Below are 18,103 nucleotides of genomic sequence, written 5' to 3' on the forward strand. Positions count from 1 at the left end.
GTCCTCCTATCTTCACATATGCGGGTAAAGTCATTTTTCCATGGGAGCCGTCGCTGTCGATTGCTCAGAAGCGGGGGATGAGGTGGGAGTCAGTCTGAAAAGGAATAAATCACTTCTGGAGCTTGGCTGTGTGGCGGAGGATGAGACTGGAAGGGTAGCAGTGGCCACGAGGGCGACTCAGGCCGCCGTGCTTTTTAATATCACCAGGCAGGTTCAAAAGGAAAAATGGTCAATGGATCACTGCAGTTGATTCAAGCTGGCAAAGTGTGTCAAATGCAGAAGTGGGAGTAAGTCACATATGTGCAAGTCATAAGTGCCAACGTTCAAGTTCCAAGCATGCTGGTGCAAGTTACTGTGGCAAAAATCAAGCAAGCCACACTACATTAGAGATTTTTTATAGCTGACACTAGTAAGGTGATTGGGGGGGTCGATAACCTCATTGATACCATTTTCAATACAGTACAGCAGTCCCCAAACAGAATAAAGATAGCTGCACATCAACTACAGTAGGTGGCAGTAGCTCATTGTCAAGGTGCATTAGTTCCTCTGCAACGTTATTTTCGTTAAATAAAACTACCTAAAAAAATTAAAATGAAACGAAATAAAATAAAAACTAAAATGTTCTTCATAAACGAAAACCAACAGAAACTACATTTTATGTTTACAAAACTAACTAAAACTAACTATAATTATACAAAAATGTCCTTTGTTTTAGTCTTTGGTAATTTAATTTAATTTAATGCATGAGCCTTTGGGATTATTTTAAATGTGATTTTAAGTAGATTTATTTTGATATTAACCGGAAAAAGGACTTTTGAAAGTGTGTCACAAAGAAGTGACATAATCTAGCAGCAGCCAATAGAAAAGCACCTTCAGATGACGTCGCTCCCATGGTGTTTTTTTTTTTTTTTTTTTTTAATATTGCGCACAAGTAATGCACATTTAAAAAAAACTAACTAAAACTAATACCGAAACTAACTAAAACTAAACTAAAATGAAGCATTTATTAAATAACTAAAACTAATAAAAACTAACAGAACCACCCTGAAAACTAATTAAAACTAAATACATAAAAAAAAAAAAAAAAAAAAATAAAACAATACTCAAAACGAAATCAAAACTAACTAAAATGAAAAATTCCAAAACTATCATAACTCTGCTCCTCTGCAGAGGTGTACTTGTAATGAATTTGTGGACAAATGAAACTGGGGGGAGCGAAATATATATTTTCTTCTTCCTGGTGCCGGTGTAACAAACAATAATTGAGAAGCAGTGGTTTAACCCCTAGTACCCGCGATTATGCCAAGTAAGATGCATCTTTTCTACTTGGGTTGAGAAGGTCTTAAGTCATACACACTTGCTCTGAGAGTCATATCATATATTTGCGTATTGGCCACTTTGCACAAGTATCTGTTCAGTACTTGCATAAATTAGCTGTCCTCACCATCACAATCACTTTTTTGATAGTCTCAAACTTGTCTCTGTACTGTATATTCCTTTATTGTTTTCACAATGAAATGCATAACCGACATTAAGTTGATTTTACGTTTGACGGGATTTTGTGAGAAAAACTTTTTTTGTGGGTTTTATTGTAATACGTAAGATGTCATTAGTGCTAGTAGGGTTCAAACCAGTATCGTAAATCATATACCAAATTTACATCGTCGAACAAATAAATCTTCATAGATATACGTAGGAGTTGCAAAACTTGCATGTTGACATTCATTTTTATCCCAGTTGAATCCAAATGTAATACTTTTCGAAGCTCCCTTCTTGATACTTGCTTCACTCTGCATTCCCTATATCGCACTACACAATATAATAATTAAGCTTAATTAACAATAATTAAGCTTGCCAGCAAGCTGAATTCTCGCGGTATTTGTTCACAAACACTGGGAGAATCCATCTTGTACTGTTCCCGCTGATCAGTTCGCAACCAACCTTTTTTAAGTCGGACCAATCAGGCGTTGTTTAGGCCGGGACATGCAGCTGTGACGAAACCAGGAAGCGCCGACGCCGAGGGAAACAAACAAACCTAACAGATGAATGGACACGGCAGTTAATTCTGTTCTCACAGAATTACTCACCGTTTTGTTGAATGTTGAACAGCGTGAGGCGCTTCGTGCATTTTTATCTGATAAAGATGTTTGTGCTTTTTTTTTTCCTTCCTAAGATGAGACCGAAGATGACATTTTCATCTGTTGCCGTGATTGGTGAAAACAAACGTGCACAAGATGCCGCATCATCCAATCAGCTCGAAGTATTGTACAGAATGTTCCGCCTTTCCCGAGCAAATCACAATGGAACAGTCCCAGATTGATAATTTAAAGAACTCCCTTGAGTGAATCACAATTATCAATCTGGCTATTGCCAGGTTACAAAATAATGTCTCTAAAATTAAAACTGACGCGCTACCTTGAAAATGCAGAACTTCAAAGGTAAACAGACAAATCGTGTCAAGTCATGTATTTAAGTCTCAGGAATAACAAGTCAACTTGGAGTTGAGGCATCCACAAGTTTTAGCCAAGCGAGTCCTTATTCCTAAAATTGGTGACTCAAGTCTGACTAGAGTCAAATCGTGTGATTGGAATCCGCAACACAGAATATGTTTCAATAGCAATCGCAACCTCCATTGACAATGTTACAAATTGCTACGCCATTGCCAGCTTGCCTTCACTTCCAAGTTTGAAACAATGACAACACAAATGTGCGAGCTAATAATGTCAATATTAGCCCAGCAGCTCCTCAAACATTAATGAGTTCCTGGGCTCGCGTTACTCCGCCGAGGCCTGTTAGATTTCACTGCATGATTCCACTCGCTCGCTCTTCCAGCGTCTGTTGTGCCAGATCGCGCCGCCGCCATGGTTGCCAGCGCGTTCTCTGTCGTCGCTCCCCCGGCGCACGAGCCAGACGCATAATGACTTTCATCATAAGGACTGCTTGATCTCCACTCAAACAGGAGATGGCCACAAAATGCGCCTTGAGCAAATACCTCAGGCTGCCACTGTAGTATACTCGTTCTTTTATGCAAATACAACACTTAATGCTTAGTTTTGATTGACACTGTGATTTATTTCTGTGAGACCGCCTGTGGATACTGACAGATAACACGGGCTGAGGGCTGAACAGATGTCACAAAAAAAAATGAAACATTGTTGATGTCACTAACATGAATGATATGAACCTGTAACGTGTATTAACAAATGAATGCGATGATGCAATGATGGTTTGAGATAATCGCTATGTCACACAAAACTGGTATGTCACACAACACTAGTCTGGAATGTCTTTGGTGTAAGTGTCAACTTCATTAGCGTTTAAACATGCCCCATAATTGGTAAATAAACTTGTGAACCAGAAGCCAGCATAAAACACAACACATACACATACATCCATTTACGGTAACACAGTTGCGCACACACAGCACACACTCATTTGCCATAGCACACATACTTAAATGGAGTACGGGAGTAAAGATTTTGACCTGTCACTATGAGGTGGCAAGAAATGTGGTTTTGACATGTCACCATGAGATTGCAAGAAACGTGGTTTTGACATAACATGTATTTTATTTGAGTGTGGTTTGGGTTTTATGTTCATATTAATCAGTATTGGTGTGGTGTATTATGAGCAAAAAGCTTTGAAGGGATTTTATTCACAAATAGGAAGTATAGTTTATTTTAAAATCATGAATGTTTTGTCAGCATAAAAAACTAGACCCTGTCAACGAATGTGTTCTGCAAAACTGTTAAGGTCACAAGTTAAGAGGAACTGAAAAAGCAGTTGTAATCACGAGTCTTTTAGAACTCAGCAGTTCATCATACCACACTAGACATTTTGAACTCAACAGTTCAACTTTGGTACAGACTGACTGGAACACACTCATCTGTGCTTAGTCATGCTATGTTCAGCATTCCGAGGTGATAAATTAGCCGGGACAAAACGAAACGGCGCGCGTGCAAAAAAGGGCAAGGCTCCCTCTGACGAGGAGCGCAGTTGGCTCTGTGCCCCATTTACCCCCATATGCTGAATGAGGAAGTAGTTCTAACAATCAAAATAAGAGTAATTTGTGGTAGACACATTGTCTTGATTGGCTGTTAGAAGATGATAGTTTCCCCTTGTTTTGATCAGTTTTGTTAAAATTAAACAGCCGGGGTAGTAAATGGTTAACTTCCTCAATTATCTTCTTTGAGCTACCAGTTTAGCTCAAAGATAATTAGGCCCAGGTGGTTCATCACAGAATAGCTACCTGTCGTGACCACCCAGCAAAGGGATAGTTCTTTTTCAAAGCTTTTGCCCTTCTTTTTGGTTTTGGATTTTTCTTTTCTTTTCTTTTTTTCTTGTTTCTTCAATTGATGATCTGGAGTAAGGAGCAACAAATTGTGAGTACATGTGATTCTGTTTGGTTTGAATTTATGGTGTGAATCATTACCTCTTGTCATTAATCAACATATATTCATTATTGCACAAATTTTGCTTTGCTATTGGTTTGAACACTGATCAAGTAATAAATCAAGAAAGACAAGATGTGGTTCAGAGTTTTCATGTGTGTTGTCACATTAATCATTGATTTCTTAAACCCTACCTTCACTTTCCTGCTTTAACACTTTTCTCTCACTATTTGAGTCATACTTAGAGATACCTTATTGAATAGATAATAGTTCCATCTACATGTTGGCTGCGTTCCCAAAATTCCTGAAAGGTTACTTCGGCTTACATAAACAAATGAAACAAGCCCTTACGGTTCTAACAAGGACAGTAAAACATATTTAGGTCATTCTAAGTGCAACCGATCATAGGGAAAGGAGCCGCTGTAAAAAGAGTGTGATTAGATTTATATCCTTAAATCATCAAAGGTTACTCTTTAAGGGTGTTAATCTAATGGAAGCCGGGGCTGACACTCTAAAACTGGGGCGGTGAGAACCTAAACGAATCCTTTTCGACGCCAGCTTGAAGCGTCCCCGTCATCTCTGTAAATCCCGTGTTACTACGGTTTGAGATAAAAGGGGGGCCTTAACCCTTTGTAACGGAGAGTTGGCCAGGTAAGCGTGATCAGACAATACCTTCAACAGTGCCCGTCTAATTATTTCAGATACTATGGCGCAAAGATTTACAGAACTCCATTTTTTATTTATTTTTTAGTGTGGCTACAATATAGTGATAGAGTGACAGGCTGTCACTCTGCTCCTTCAATCAGTCACACCGAGTCCGGAATTAAAAGTTATGACATGCGCCAGTGCCTTGTATGTAATGCAGAGTAAGTTAATAATTTATTGTAAATACTAATGTAATGTTTTGATCGCTTGTCGATGTTGTCTATTTCATACGACGCCGGACACACTGCTTCTTCGATGCATCAAAAATTAACAGTCTGCCTGCATATACCGCAAATATCACAACACATTTTCACTTATGCTCTTTTAAATGGGATGACATGGTCATAAAAATGAGCTATGAAATATGAAACTTGAAGATGAAAAATGATCACGATAGCCTTCCACAAATGGTCTTCCAAAATGATATATGACACGGCACATTCTTTTTATAAGGAAAAAAGGATGCTGCATGGAACATCATAGCAGAAGCTGAAGGAGTGGACGGTGAGTTCAATCAAAGGAAGTCCACCTCTCTTTTCTGCTTCTCTGTTGAGCACAGACTTTCTGTGTGTTTGTCATTTTTCTTTGATGCCACATTATCGCATGCGATCACGCGAGACACGGCGGGAAGTGGTCGGCGACGGACCGCAACTGTGCGCAGCCGGTGAGTGTTGTCCATAAAATTGACGTGTCCGGTACACGCAGTCAAGACGGAGCGGAGCGGCGATGCCATGCACACGCATGCGGTGTAATCCCGGGGTTAGGCTACTTGGGGTGGTGGAACAAAACAAAACAAAAAACTATTAAACCATCACATTTTCAATTTCTTCATGTGACCAAAAGCATTTGAGATATCACATCCATGATAAATTATCATTAAAGCACTTATCACAGGCCACATCAAATGGCAAATAATCTTTTGACACAAAATTATTCAGTCAAATTTCCCACTGTGGTAAAATAACCTCATTTAAGCAAGAAAATACCACAATGAGCAACAATAAAATAAGCAAACTTTGGCTGATGCCTCAGAAGAAGAATTGTAAGATGAATGTGATCTTCAAAGTTGAGGCTGATTTCATCTCTTGAGAGGTCAAACTTCCAAAACGTTTAAAAGGTTCAAATCTCGGACGATGACCTTGCCTGCTATTGGAATTGACTTTCCACTGATATTTTAACAGTTCCTGAAAATTTCAGGTTCATATCTTTTTCCTAAGGTACTGGTTGCTATGGACATTTGTAAGATGCAAGTACCAAAACTTTAAAGCCCTTTTTCTCAAAACTAGGGCTTGTATTATATATAATTTTAAAGGGAATTATGTGCAGAATTCAAATATATCAATATCTTTTTTTTTTTTTTTTCTTGCACAGGAGGGCCTTTTTTGCCAGAGCCGGTCACATATACATCCTAGAGAGTTGAGCGGGCAAATTTAAGTGCACCTCTCTGCAGTTTCTTGCAAAGGTGCGCTCCATTTGTAAATCCAGGCATTGTTGTTCATACCAGAATATGACTAAATCTTTTGTGCACACATTAGATCCATATTTTGCTCACACAAAAAAAAAAAAAAAATCTAAATGTCATGTTCGGATAAATTGTATTCGACAGATTTTGGTTGTGAAAAGCAGAATGAATGGAGGGTTTTTTTCCGTTCAGAAAGCCTTTGCCAACTCAACTTGTAATCCTTTAGCGCCCACTAGTGTTCATTTGGTAGCCTGCATCTTTTTTAGACAGCTAAGCAGTGCACACATTTGTGTTTTTTACACTAACACATTGACAGGTGTCAAACAACAACCAGCCAAATTGAAAAATGTTCAAGAATAGGATGGAATAAGGTTAGGATGTCACAGATGGGTTTCAAAGTCAGATTGAGGTTTCAGACCAGGTTTTAAGGCCAGCGTTGGGGATTCTAACAAGGGTTACAGTGTCAAATTAAGGTCTCAAGACATGGTTGGTGTTTGGAACAACAAAGTCATGGTGTCAGATTCGGGTTTCAAGGTAGGGTTAGGGTTTCAAATGAAGGTTTCAAGAAAAGAGTTTTAAACTAGATTAATGGTTTCAAATTAGGGTTTCAAGTCATGATTGAGGCTTTGGGTGAGGATTTAGAGGCAAGGTTAGGATTTCAAACAAGGGGTAAGGAGTTCAACTGAGGTATCAAGGAAGTCTTTGGGTTTCAAACAAGGGTTAAGGTGTCCCTTTGGGGTTTCAAGTTAGAGCGGGGGATTCATGTTGGAGGGTTAGGATGTATCGTTTTGTCTGCAGGCTCTTCTTTGCTGCACACATTCAACTGGCCTGCAGACACAAACGCGTGGACGCACACACACAACAAAGCTGCGAAAGCAGATGTTAAAAACAGCTCCAAAGCTACTCAAGACTTGCAAGCTCCATCAAGGGAATTACAAATCAGAAGACTCGCCAACCTATCAGAGGACGCCCACATTGGAAGCCAAAAAGCTGCAGCTTCCAGACATGCCAACTGATCTGTGCCAGTGTGTGGGGGTGTGCAGGGGTGTGTGTGTGTGTGTGTGTGTGTGCGTCAGGTTTAATTCAGCACAGTAAGGCAAGTGAGGTAACATCCTCTGAAAAGTCTGCACTTCTTGTTCCTCAAACTTATCATGTTTTTATTTTTTTACATACTTGCCCAATGAGGATAAATCAGATTCCTTTACTGATCCGTAAAATGTAATTATTCTAGTCACAAACCATCCAATCAGAATGGGAAGCCTGGCGGGTTGCCTATCAGCATCCCAATTTTGATTCTGATGAGGCCGTTACGTATAACTGTGCACAACACATGAAAACAGCCCTTCAGTTGGACTAAACTAAAAAAATACATTAGATCAAAGTTTTGCACTGGTCTTTTGCGTTTATGTGACGGGACTTGCCTCTCAAGTACACAGTCATCTCTCTGCATGTTCAATTAAATACATCAGATTTTATATAATGTGCACCCAGTCTTAATTATAATAAGTGAGAGTCAGCTGTCAAGTGCATAAAGCAAAGAAAATTACAATGTGTATTTAAAATGACCACATAACTTTGCCTTAGGAGTGTCCACTAGCATAAATCATAGAATCATTGAAGAGCAAATGAAAGTCGCATCAATGTCGCACTTATCGTACCCTTCTGCAACGGATTATGCATACAAACGGTGCAGTAAGTAATATGTTCTTCATGCACTGCAAAGAAAACAAAACTAATATTGCTGCAGCTCACAAAGTCAGTTGTTCGACAATTTTTTGTGTATGCATCTCTGCATTTGATTCTTTACATTCTATTTCATTACATTTTTTACAGTTTATGTTTAACCTGGCAATAGCCAGATGGAATATCCATCTGGTACCTCTCCACAGTAATTTCGTCAGGAAAAGGCGTGACATTCTGTACAATAATTCGAGCTTATTGGACGATGCGACATTCTACACGTTTGTTTTAACCAATCACGGCCACGGATAAAAATTTCGTGTTCGTTCTTGTCGAATGGGGGGCAAGCACGAACATCTTACCAGCTCGAAATGCACGAAGCGCCTTTCGCTGTTCAACATTCAACAAGGAAACGATGAGTCATTCTGCAAGAACAAAATTAATTGTCGCGTCCATTCGTCCATGTTGGGTTTGTTTGTTAGCCCCTGCGTTGGCGCTGGCTTCCTGGTTTCGTCACAGTTGCCTACTCCGCCCCCAAACACTGTGGGGCCTATTCACTAAAGGTTTGCATCGCTTTTGCACGGCGCTAACCAGTAAAAATGGAGCAATCCGGGAGCGCCCTTCACTAAACGCGCAAATGGGGAAATCTGTCACTAAGTGCACTGTCAACCAGATGATGTATTCTCTGGAGTTTGTGTACTTACAAATACCGCGAGAATTCATCTTGCAAGAGCAACGTTAATTTATGTTACAACAGTGCAAATAAATTAAAGATTAGGGTCGTACAATTATAGCCAAATTTCTAATCACAATTATTTTGATCAGCATTATAATCTCTTTGTGTTCGCCCCTTGGTGGTTGTCTGACTACTGTTTAAGAAAGTACTTGGAATCTGCATTTTAAATGCAAATATTGCAGGCAATCTAGTTCATTTAATTGTGCTGGCCAAATTTGGGATTGTGCTTAAAATTAAAATTGTGCAGCTGTGTTGCAGATAAAATTAAAATATGAGCATGCATCCATTTTCTTGACCGCTTATTCCTCACAAGGGTCGCGGGGGTGCTGGCGCCTATCTCAGCTGGCTCTGGGCAGTAGGCGGGGGACACCCTGGACTGGTTGCCAGCCAATCGCAGGGCACACAGAGACAAACAACCATCCACACTCAAGCACACCTAGGGACAATTCGGAGCGCCCAGTTAACCTGCCATGCATGTCTTTGGAATGTGGGAGCAGACCGGAGTACCCGGAGAAGACCCACGCGGGCACGGGGAGAACATGCAAACTCCACCCAGGAAGGCCGGAGCCTGGACTCAAAACGGAGTCCTCAGAACTGGTAGATGGATGTGCTAACCACTCGCCCATCGTGCCGCCATGAGCATGCATTGATATTTTATTACTGAAATAAATTATTTTACATACATATGTAAAATTAGTCACATGCACAGCTTTTTATTTTTCATTATTTTCCATGGGAAAAAAATACTGACACTCCACAGCGTGCATCCTGAAAAGAATTGCATTTGACCATAAAGCTTCCACTGCAAAAGAAAAAAAGGAGTAAGCTGTTAAGAAAATGGATGTATGTCTGGAACTCACACAATTGACTATTAAGGAGCCAAGTGAGAAATAAAAGTGCTTGTGCCATTTCATTAATATCTATACAGTGTCTCATTTTAATATACAGTACTCATTTCGCTCCCATCCACACACTACATAATTAGAAGCTGGAATGTAGGTCAGTCCTGCAGAGAAATGTGAAAGTGAATCGTAAATCAAAACTATCAGCAGATGCTACACCAACACTTCCCCCAAAGCTAAACTACAGTGTGAGGGAGAAGGGCACAAAAACACACGCTGAGGCACATGTTTATGCCTCACACTTCAAGGTTACAGTTCGGGCTTGACAAGCTAACACTGATATAGAAGAGTTTTGATAACCCGCCAGGGAAAAAACAAAAAACATGTTTAAAATTACGTTAAAACGTGATAGCAGTCGGATGGTTCAATGGGTAACACCACTGATTCAGCAGTTATCGCAATCACACAATAATGTGATCATTTTCATGTTTTAACGTGTTGAGGCTTTGTGTTTTAATATGGTAAATTGAAATGTTCATATTTTAAAACATGATAAGTTATCACATTAAAAAGTGATCAAATGGACTTGCGGTTCAGGTCACTGCAGAGTCATTTTTGTGTCTTATAAACCAAAGTTACTAGCTATTTATTGCTCTTCTATAATACTGATAAGTGTTTTAAAACATTATTATTATTATTATTATTATTATTATTATTATTATTATTATTATTATTCATTAAAAATGAAGGCGCATATACCTACCGGTACATCAGACTCCACCAGTGACTTGAACTGGAATGAATTGTTTGATTTTATTTTATTGAAAATAGAAGCTAAACTTAAGCACGTTATTACTTAAACATGAAATTGATCACACACGTTCAAACGTAAAGCTTTTCACGTTATCGGTGATATTCACCTTTTTTTTTCTAGTCTTGCAGTACAGTAATACTCTTGCACACACTGACCTGCTATGTGATTGAAATGCCAGTGGTGTCTTCCTCCTACATCATCCTCCTCCTCCATCCAAGCCCAACCTGTCTACCTCAAAGGGTGGGAATGGAATAAATAAATGGATAAACAGACATGCTTGTGGACCGTCACATTCACCAAAATCAGCAGTGACGTCCTCTCCTGCCGCCCATTTATTTCTGCTCATGTTGCCGTAATGGACAGAGTGCCTGGTCCAATCGTGGTGACAAAGCCAAGGTTGCCACAAAGGACATGGGGAGGGGGAGAGCATCTTGACCACACACTGAAATTCAAGATTTTTAAATACCACGGGACCATGTGACCAAATTAAAAAAACAAGAAAAAAAACAAAGTGGGTAAAATGAGGATTTTACAATACTTCTTATTAGTTATATTATTTTCAAGCATGGGTTTGGGCGTCAGTTTTTAGTGTCTACAAGCTAGCATTAGAGTTTAAAATTGGGGTTAGGGTTTAAATTTAGTATTTCAATCTAGTGTTCGGGCTTCAAATGAGTGTTTTTAAGAAAGAGTTGGGGTTTCCAAGCAGGGTTTCAAGACGGAGTTAAGGATTAAATGTTGGATTGAGGAATCAAAGGGGTTAGGGGTTCAGATAAGGGTTTCAACAAGGCAGGATTGGGGTATTAAATTGAGGTCTCAAATCAATCAGTTTGCTGTTTCAAGACAGGGTGAGGGGTGTGAACAGGACAAGAGCGTGTAAAATTAGAATCCCAAGTCATGGTTCGTGTTTCAAGGTAGGGCGTCAAAAAATGCTTAGGATTTGAAAATAAATTTGGGACTCCAACATTCATTACAACAATACAATACAGAAAAACGATATCAAAGGCAAAATTACTCAAAGATTGGTGTCTAAATGTTTAATTAGAAACAACAATTTGTACCATTCAATATATCACTCCCTGAACACGTCTAATAAAACTCACCGGAATTTAGGATTACTTGTCGACAGCATCATTTCAGTTCTTACGAGAAGTTCAATAAGCCTTTTACCGTCAGGCCAGCCTCCACTCGAAAAGACGAAGTCAATACAAGCGGCCAAAATTTTCCTCCACGGGTGCTCCCTTACAGATAGGGTGAGAAGCTGGGTCATCCGGGAGGGGATCAGTCTACCCGCTGCTCATCCACGTTGGGGATCAGAGTCTACCCGCTGCTCATCCACGTTGAAAGGAGCCAGTTGAGGACGCTCGGGCATCTGGTTCGGAATCGGACGCCACCCTGGAAAGGTGTTCCGGACATGCATGTCCGACCGGCACTGGTCTGGTCCTGGAGTAACAAATTTGAATTTTTAATTATTTGTTTTTTATTATTATTATTACTATTATTATTTTAAATCAGCAGTAATTGTCTATTGGCTGTTGCATATTTTCTTTTCATGACGATCTGGGCTTCTTGGGTTCAACAATATAAGTTCTATCTTTACTGTCGCCATGGTGCCGAAAGTTACCGTTGTACTGTAGCTGTTCATTTGTTGTATGATAGAATAGACAGGAAATAAAAGATAATATAAAAACAGGTTTCAATTTGTGCTACTAGAGTTGCAAGCAACAGGTGACTGTTAACGGTTGGGAAAAAGTATGTCAGTCATATGGAAGAATAAAGCTATTTTATCGATAAAATACACATTAGTGTTGCATTTTAATCCATTTAGATGGTACTTTACAATGCAGCAATAGAGTATGATTTGATTAAACATCGTCTTGGTTACCGGAGGCATGTTTTGTGTTGATTTTGTTGTCCGGAAAACGCGATGGCCATGGACTACATTTCCGCATGTGCGTGACGTCACATACACGCGACACTTACGTTGTCGAAGTGAATAGTTTTGTTTCATCTTCTGTTGTGAGTCCGCCTTGATTTGCCGAATTTCTTGTGGAATGTGACAAACGTCAGAATGCAATTTGCCCTCCTGGGATTTGTGGCCTTATTATGCGTTTGTGCACACGCCACCTCGCCGCCAAATTTCGTCTTGTTCTTCGCCGATGATGTTGGTTTTGGAGACTTGGGGTGTTACGGACATCCCAGCTCGCTTACACCGAATCTGGACCGACTTGCAGCTGAGGGACTGCGCTTTACGGACTTCTACTCCACCAGCCCCGTATGCAGCCCGTCCAGGTTAATTATGTGTTAATTATATTTAATCATTAAATGTTTGGATAAATAATTGTAGTTGTGTAAATGCTGTGTTTAAACATATTTGTATTAATATTGTTATCATTTTTCATCACTTGTATAGTTAAAAGATACAAATAATACAGGTAATAATAGTCTATCCATCCATCATTTTATTTTTTATTTTTTTGATAACTTTCTTTATTGGAAGACATTTTACTGTTTGGAAGACTTTTATTTATTTATTTTATTTTTGTACCCTTTCATCTTGCCTGGAAGACCAAACCATAGAATTTAGGATCATTGCAAATACACAGAGACCTACAGTAGTCAAAATGTAACAACAAAGAAACTTAATGAAAAATAAACTGAGACGATAAGAATATTCATGTTGATTTGAGGATATTAGCGTGTCTAAAATGTAATCTCACCATCTTGTTACATGCTATTTCATTCAGGGCGTCACTGCTGACAGGACGCTATCAGACCCGTTCCGGCATCTACCCCGGCGTCCTGTATCCTGGTTCCATCGGTGGCCTCCCGCTCAATGAGACCACCATCGCCGAGGTGCTGAAGCCTCTGGGCTATGCCACAGCCGCCGTGGGGAAGTGGCACCTGGGATTCGGGCCGAACGGAATGTACCTTCCCACCAAGCAAGGCTTCGAGGAGTACCTTGGCATTCCGTACTCACACGACATGGTTAGTGTTGCAAAAAGTATGGAAACCAATGTGACAGAAAGTTCCAGGTACATTTTTGTAGGAAGTTAAATTGGTTTTAGAATTAATGAGCATAAACAGATTTATTTCTAAGTAGAATTATCAAGTTTTCAAATTTGTATTGAACAATACAGTAATGTCTTTCGTCGTCAAACAAAAGCTTGTGTCTTATCCGTGTTGCTCTCCCCCTTAAGGGTCCGTGTCACAACCTGACATGCTTCCCTCCGGACATCAAATGCTTCGGGCAGTGCGACGTGGACACCGTTCTGGTCCCGTTGATGCACAATGAAGTCATCAAGGAGCAACCCGTCAACTTCCTGGATCTGGAACGAGCGTACAGGGACTTCTCTGCCAACTTTATCGCCGCCTCGGCCAAAAAGAAGCGCCCCTTCTTCCTTTACTATCCATCCCACGTAGGCAGCACATGACATACTGTAGCTTTGTACGTCAGTGTTTGTTAGTCATGTGTTTATGTATCCCCCACCAGCACACCCATTACCCCCAGTATGCGGGCCAGGGGGCTGCCGGGAAGACTTCAAGAGGCCCGTTCGGAGACTCTCTGCTGGAGTTTGACAACACTGTCGGAAAGCTGGTGGCCATCTTGGAGGAGAGTGGAGTGATTAACAATACGCTGGTCTTTTTCACGGCAGATAACGGGTAGGCTTGAATTTGAAGGGATTCAAATGGATGTAGTTACCGTGTGCATTTAATTCTTAAATGTTTTTGATAAAAAGTAGGATTTTTTTAATATTAAAGTCAGAATTTAACATAAAATATGATTCATTATTTTTTTTTTGTTTGAGAACGTTTTTTTTTTCTTTTCTTTATTTTTTTTTTTTTTTTTTTAGAAATTTGTAATGTTGCAAGCATTAATTTAGGATGACATAAGTGGTCATTTTAGAGATAAAGTCATCATTTAATGAAAAAGTGATAAGGTTATTTGTAACGAATGCCAGCTCGGCTGTGCACTCACTCCTTAAAAAGGAAAACAATCCTATTCATAAAAGAGAAATAGTAATCGACAAGCATAAAATTTGTACCTTTATGAGACAAAAGTTGTAAATCTAAAGATGAAGTCATAATTCAACAAGAAAAACAATTATTTTTTGAGGATTGTATTATGTGAGTTAAAAGGTGTAATGTTTTATTTTTTTTTCAAGCAAAAGTAATGTGGTTGTAATTTTATGAAAACATTCAATTTTTTATTTATTAAAAAATTGCATAATTTCAGAAGAATCCATTTATAATTTTAAGAGAAAATAATTTGCATTCTCCTGCCTTTTTCTTTTTTCTATTTTCTCATATTACTATTGTTATGCTCATTAATTAAGAATTTAGTATTTAATATTGGAAAATTTGGGGGGAGAAATCCAAATTTCTTCTTGTAAGATTAAAAATAACAGCACAGCATTTTTTTTCAATGAAAACTAAAAATCTGCTCTCAATTCAGTTAAATTTACAACTTAAAAACATTTCATAAAATAGCAAATTTATCATTATGACTTTTTCCATGAAAAATGCATCTTTATTCCTTTAAGATAAAAGAGGAAAATTATCAATGAAATATGAAATTTGTACTTATTTTAATGAATTTGTTTAAACTTTTTTTTTTTTTTTATACATGTGCATATTTATTATTTATTAAGATTAGATCCTTTTTTTTTCCCTGAAGGAAAAGTGATTTTTTTTTTTTCTCTCACAAAATTTATCCCTGTAAAATTGCCACAAAAAAAATAGTATTTTCTTAAAACCTGCAACAAAAATGTTAAGAGTTTTCTATTTTTCCTCAATGTTGTTTTTGTCTCAGGCCTTCACTGATGCGCATGTCCCGCGGTGGCAATGCCGGAGCGCTGAGATGTGGCAAAGGCACCACATACGAGGGAGGCATGAGGGAGCCCGCCATCGCCTTCTGGCCCGGCACCATCACACCAGGTTTGCTGTAATAATGTCGTTATGCTTTTTCAAAACCATCCAAACAGTGCTGCCAGGCATGTTGCGGCAAAACGTGGATATTATTCCATTTGTGTGCACCTTAACAGCTAAATGCCACTTCACCATGTATGCTTTAAACTTCTTTGTTATCCTTTCATTTGTTCAGGTGTGACACGTGAGCTGGCCAGTACTCTGGACATCCTGCCCACCATCGCTAGGCTAGCTGGAGCTAAAACGCCCCCAATTGAGTTGGATGGTGTTGATATGACTAATGTCCTTATCAATGACGGAAAGGTAAAGCCCATCAACGTACGGCAAGAAAAAAATACTGGTAATCTAATAAGACGTTATACTTTATTAAGAAAGAAGAAAACATATTTAAAATGGTTTTTTTTTTAAAAATAAAATACTAAAACATTACGAAAAAAAAGTTGTTTTTTTTTTTAAGAAAATCTTTTGTAATCAATTCTTTGAACCGCCAACACCAACAAGGTTTTTTTTTTTTTGTTTGTTTTTTTGTGTGTGTCAAGTTTCAAGAAGAAGAAAAAAAATCTTCAAATAATGATTGATACTAGCATGAGAAGATTTTTTTTAAATAAATAGTACTGGTAATTTTACATTTTTTTAGGTAAAGAAAGATAAAAGTTTATTATTTTTATGATTTTTTTAATTTACTGGAGATTTTTTTTCTTTCTTTTTTTTGCAAAAATATTCATCTTAAAAGCAAAAAGTTATGCACACGCAGGTATATAAATAAAGATGACTTGACTTAAACTTAGAAGGAAAAATGTAATAAAAAAAAATAAATGATAATGCCATTGCAAGAAAATAGTCCTATTCTATCAAGGAAAAATGTTTGCAACTTTACATACATATTTATCCTGCTAAAAAGCAAGTCATCTGGTCCTGTTTCATAGTTGAACCACTGTTCCAGAAAACCGTGGTGGTTACGTGTTGATATAAATGTTTGTCATGTTGTTTTTGCAGAGTAAAAGGGAAGCAATGATGTTCTACCCTTATGATCCCAGTGAAAAGTATGGCCTCTTCGCTCTCCGACTTGGAAAGTACAAGGCACATTTCTACACACGAGGTGAAGGTCTATTTCAAGACCACTTGTACATTTCCAAGCTCCTAACACTATTCCGCAACCGACTACACAATCCCCTTACCCAATTCCGATATGTCACTGTTGTTCCCATCCACCAGGTTCAACCCTCAGCAGCACCACCCCTGACAAAGAATGCTCAGTGTTCGCTACCCTTACCGCTCACGACCCACCGCTGCTCTTCGACTTAGAGGCGGACCCCTCGGAGCACTACCCGCTGGTGCCGAGTGGCGAGACGGACATCCCGGCGCTGCTGGAGAGGATCAAGATTGTCAAGGAGCGGTTCGAAGCCTCCATGATATTCGGAGAGAGTCAGATCGGAAAAGGAAGCGACCCGAAGCTGGAGCCTTGCTGCAGTCCGCAGTGCAGTCCGAAACCTCAATGCTGTCAGTGCTGACGGCTCGTTATAAAAGTATTGTAAAAAGTACAAACCCATGAAGAAGTACTATTCGCTTAGTTCTTTGCTGTGTTTCTGTTGACACTTAAAATTGCACTGTTTCTGTATCGGCAGCCTAATAGAATAATTGTCTAACTCGGTGATTCTCGAAGTGTAGCATAAGTACTATAAGTGGTACATGAAAGAATGACTAAATTATATGTTCAAACCATACATAATGTTACGGTAATAACTTAGAACATTTGTTTTAATCCACAACTGTACATTTGGTGAGTACAGTTCGAACATTTTTGTATGTAACTTGTCATTATTTAATGACAGTGCTTTTGAAAATTAAGTATTTTTTTTAGGTGGTACTTCATTTAAAAAGTTTAAGAACCAATGGCGTAAGTCTTTTTATTTTTTTTTATTTTTTAAAGGTACTGCCACAACAGTAATAAACTAATCAGACACGGCGCTCCGCATACGCTTACCACGCACTGCGCGTAGGGCACCAACTGCCTAAGGGGGCACCAAAAAACAAATCAAGCCTGTAAAAAGAATCATATTAGTAATTATAATATCAGTGTCTAATATTTAGAATAAAAGCTTGTAAAGTATGTTAATAAATACAAAAAATAATGTAGCATTATTTACTCGATGAGCGGTATCGCTGGTCTACGTTGGTGCCCCCCCTCCCCTAGTAGTTTGTTCCTATTAGGGAAAGGGGGAGGGGGGCGGGGTGCACTTTTTCTCCAACGGAGCAAACTACTAGGGAAAGGGGGAGGGGGGTGGGGTATACTTTATGCTTCAATCGCAAATTTGGCAGAAGTTTATTCTTGGATATCTGGACATGTCATCAAAAAGGCATCAAGAATTGGGGGCGGAAAAGAAAAAACAATGAGATGATGCTCGGGCGTCACTTGCAGGTATGACAATGACAATTTGTTTATTTTGTAGCAGCTACGTTTACATGACCACAGTTAGCAAAAAAAAAAAAAAACACTCCAAACCGCCGCAGTGGAATGGTTGTGACCAGCACGTTCATTATACGGTA

General features: G+C 38.9%; 1 protein-coding gene across 2 annotated transcripts; it reads left to right on the plus strand.

Annotated features, from left to right (window-relative positions):
- The first annotated feature begins 4,042 nt into the window (after positions 1–4,042).
- arsa (arylsulfatase A) lies at positions 4,043–17,449 on the plus strand. Of its 2 annotated transcripts, XM_077515792.1 has the most exons (10): positions 4,043–4,382; positions 5,550–5,760; positions 11,876–12,919; positions 13,375–13,615; positions 13,828–14,046; positions 14,121–14,290; positions 15,441–15,565; positions 15,732–15,859; positions 16,553–16,655; positions 16,772–17,449. In XM_077515792.1, the coding sequence occupies exons 3-10, from the start codon at positions 12,699–12,701 to the stop codon at positions 17,065–17,067; spliced, it is 1,503 nt and encodes a 500-aa protein (XP_077371918.1). In that variant the 5' UTR covers positions 4,043–4,382; positions 5,550–5,760; positions 11,876–12,698; the 3' UTR covers positions 17,068–17,449. The 2 variants fall into 2 exon arrangements, with proteins under 2 accessions (XP_077371918.1, XP_077371919.1); XM_077515793.1 differs by lacking the exons at positions 4,043–4,382; positions 5,550–5,760 and having other exon boundaries at positions 11,810–12,919.
- The last annotated feature ends 654 nt before the right edge of the window (positions 17,450–18,103 follow it).

The sequence above is a fragment of the Festucalex cinctus genome, chromosome 3 (genome assembly GCF_051991245.1).
Source record: "Festucalex cinctus isolate MCC-2025b chromosome 3, RoL_Fcin_1.0, whole genome shotgun sequence".
Classification (NCBI taxonomy): domain Eukaryota; kingdom Metazoa; phylum Chordata; class Actinopteri; order Syngnathiformes; family Syngnathidae; genus Festucalex; species Festucalex cinctus.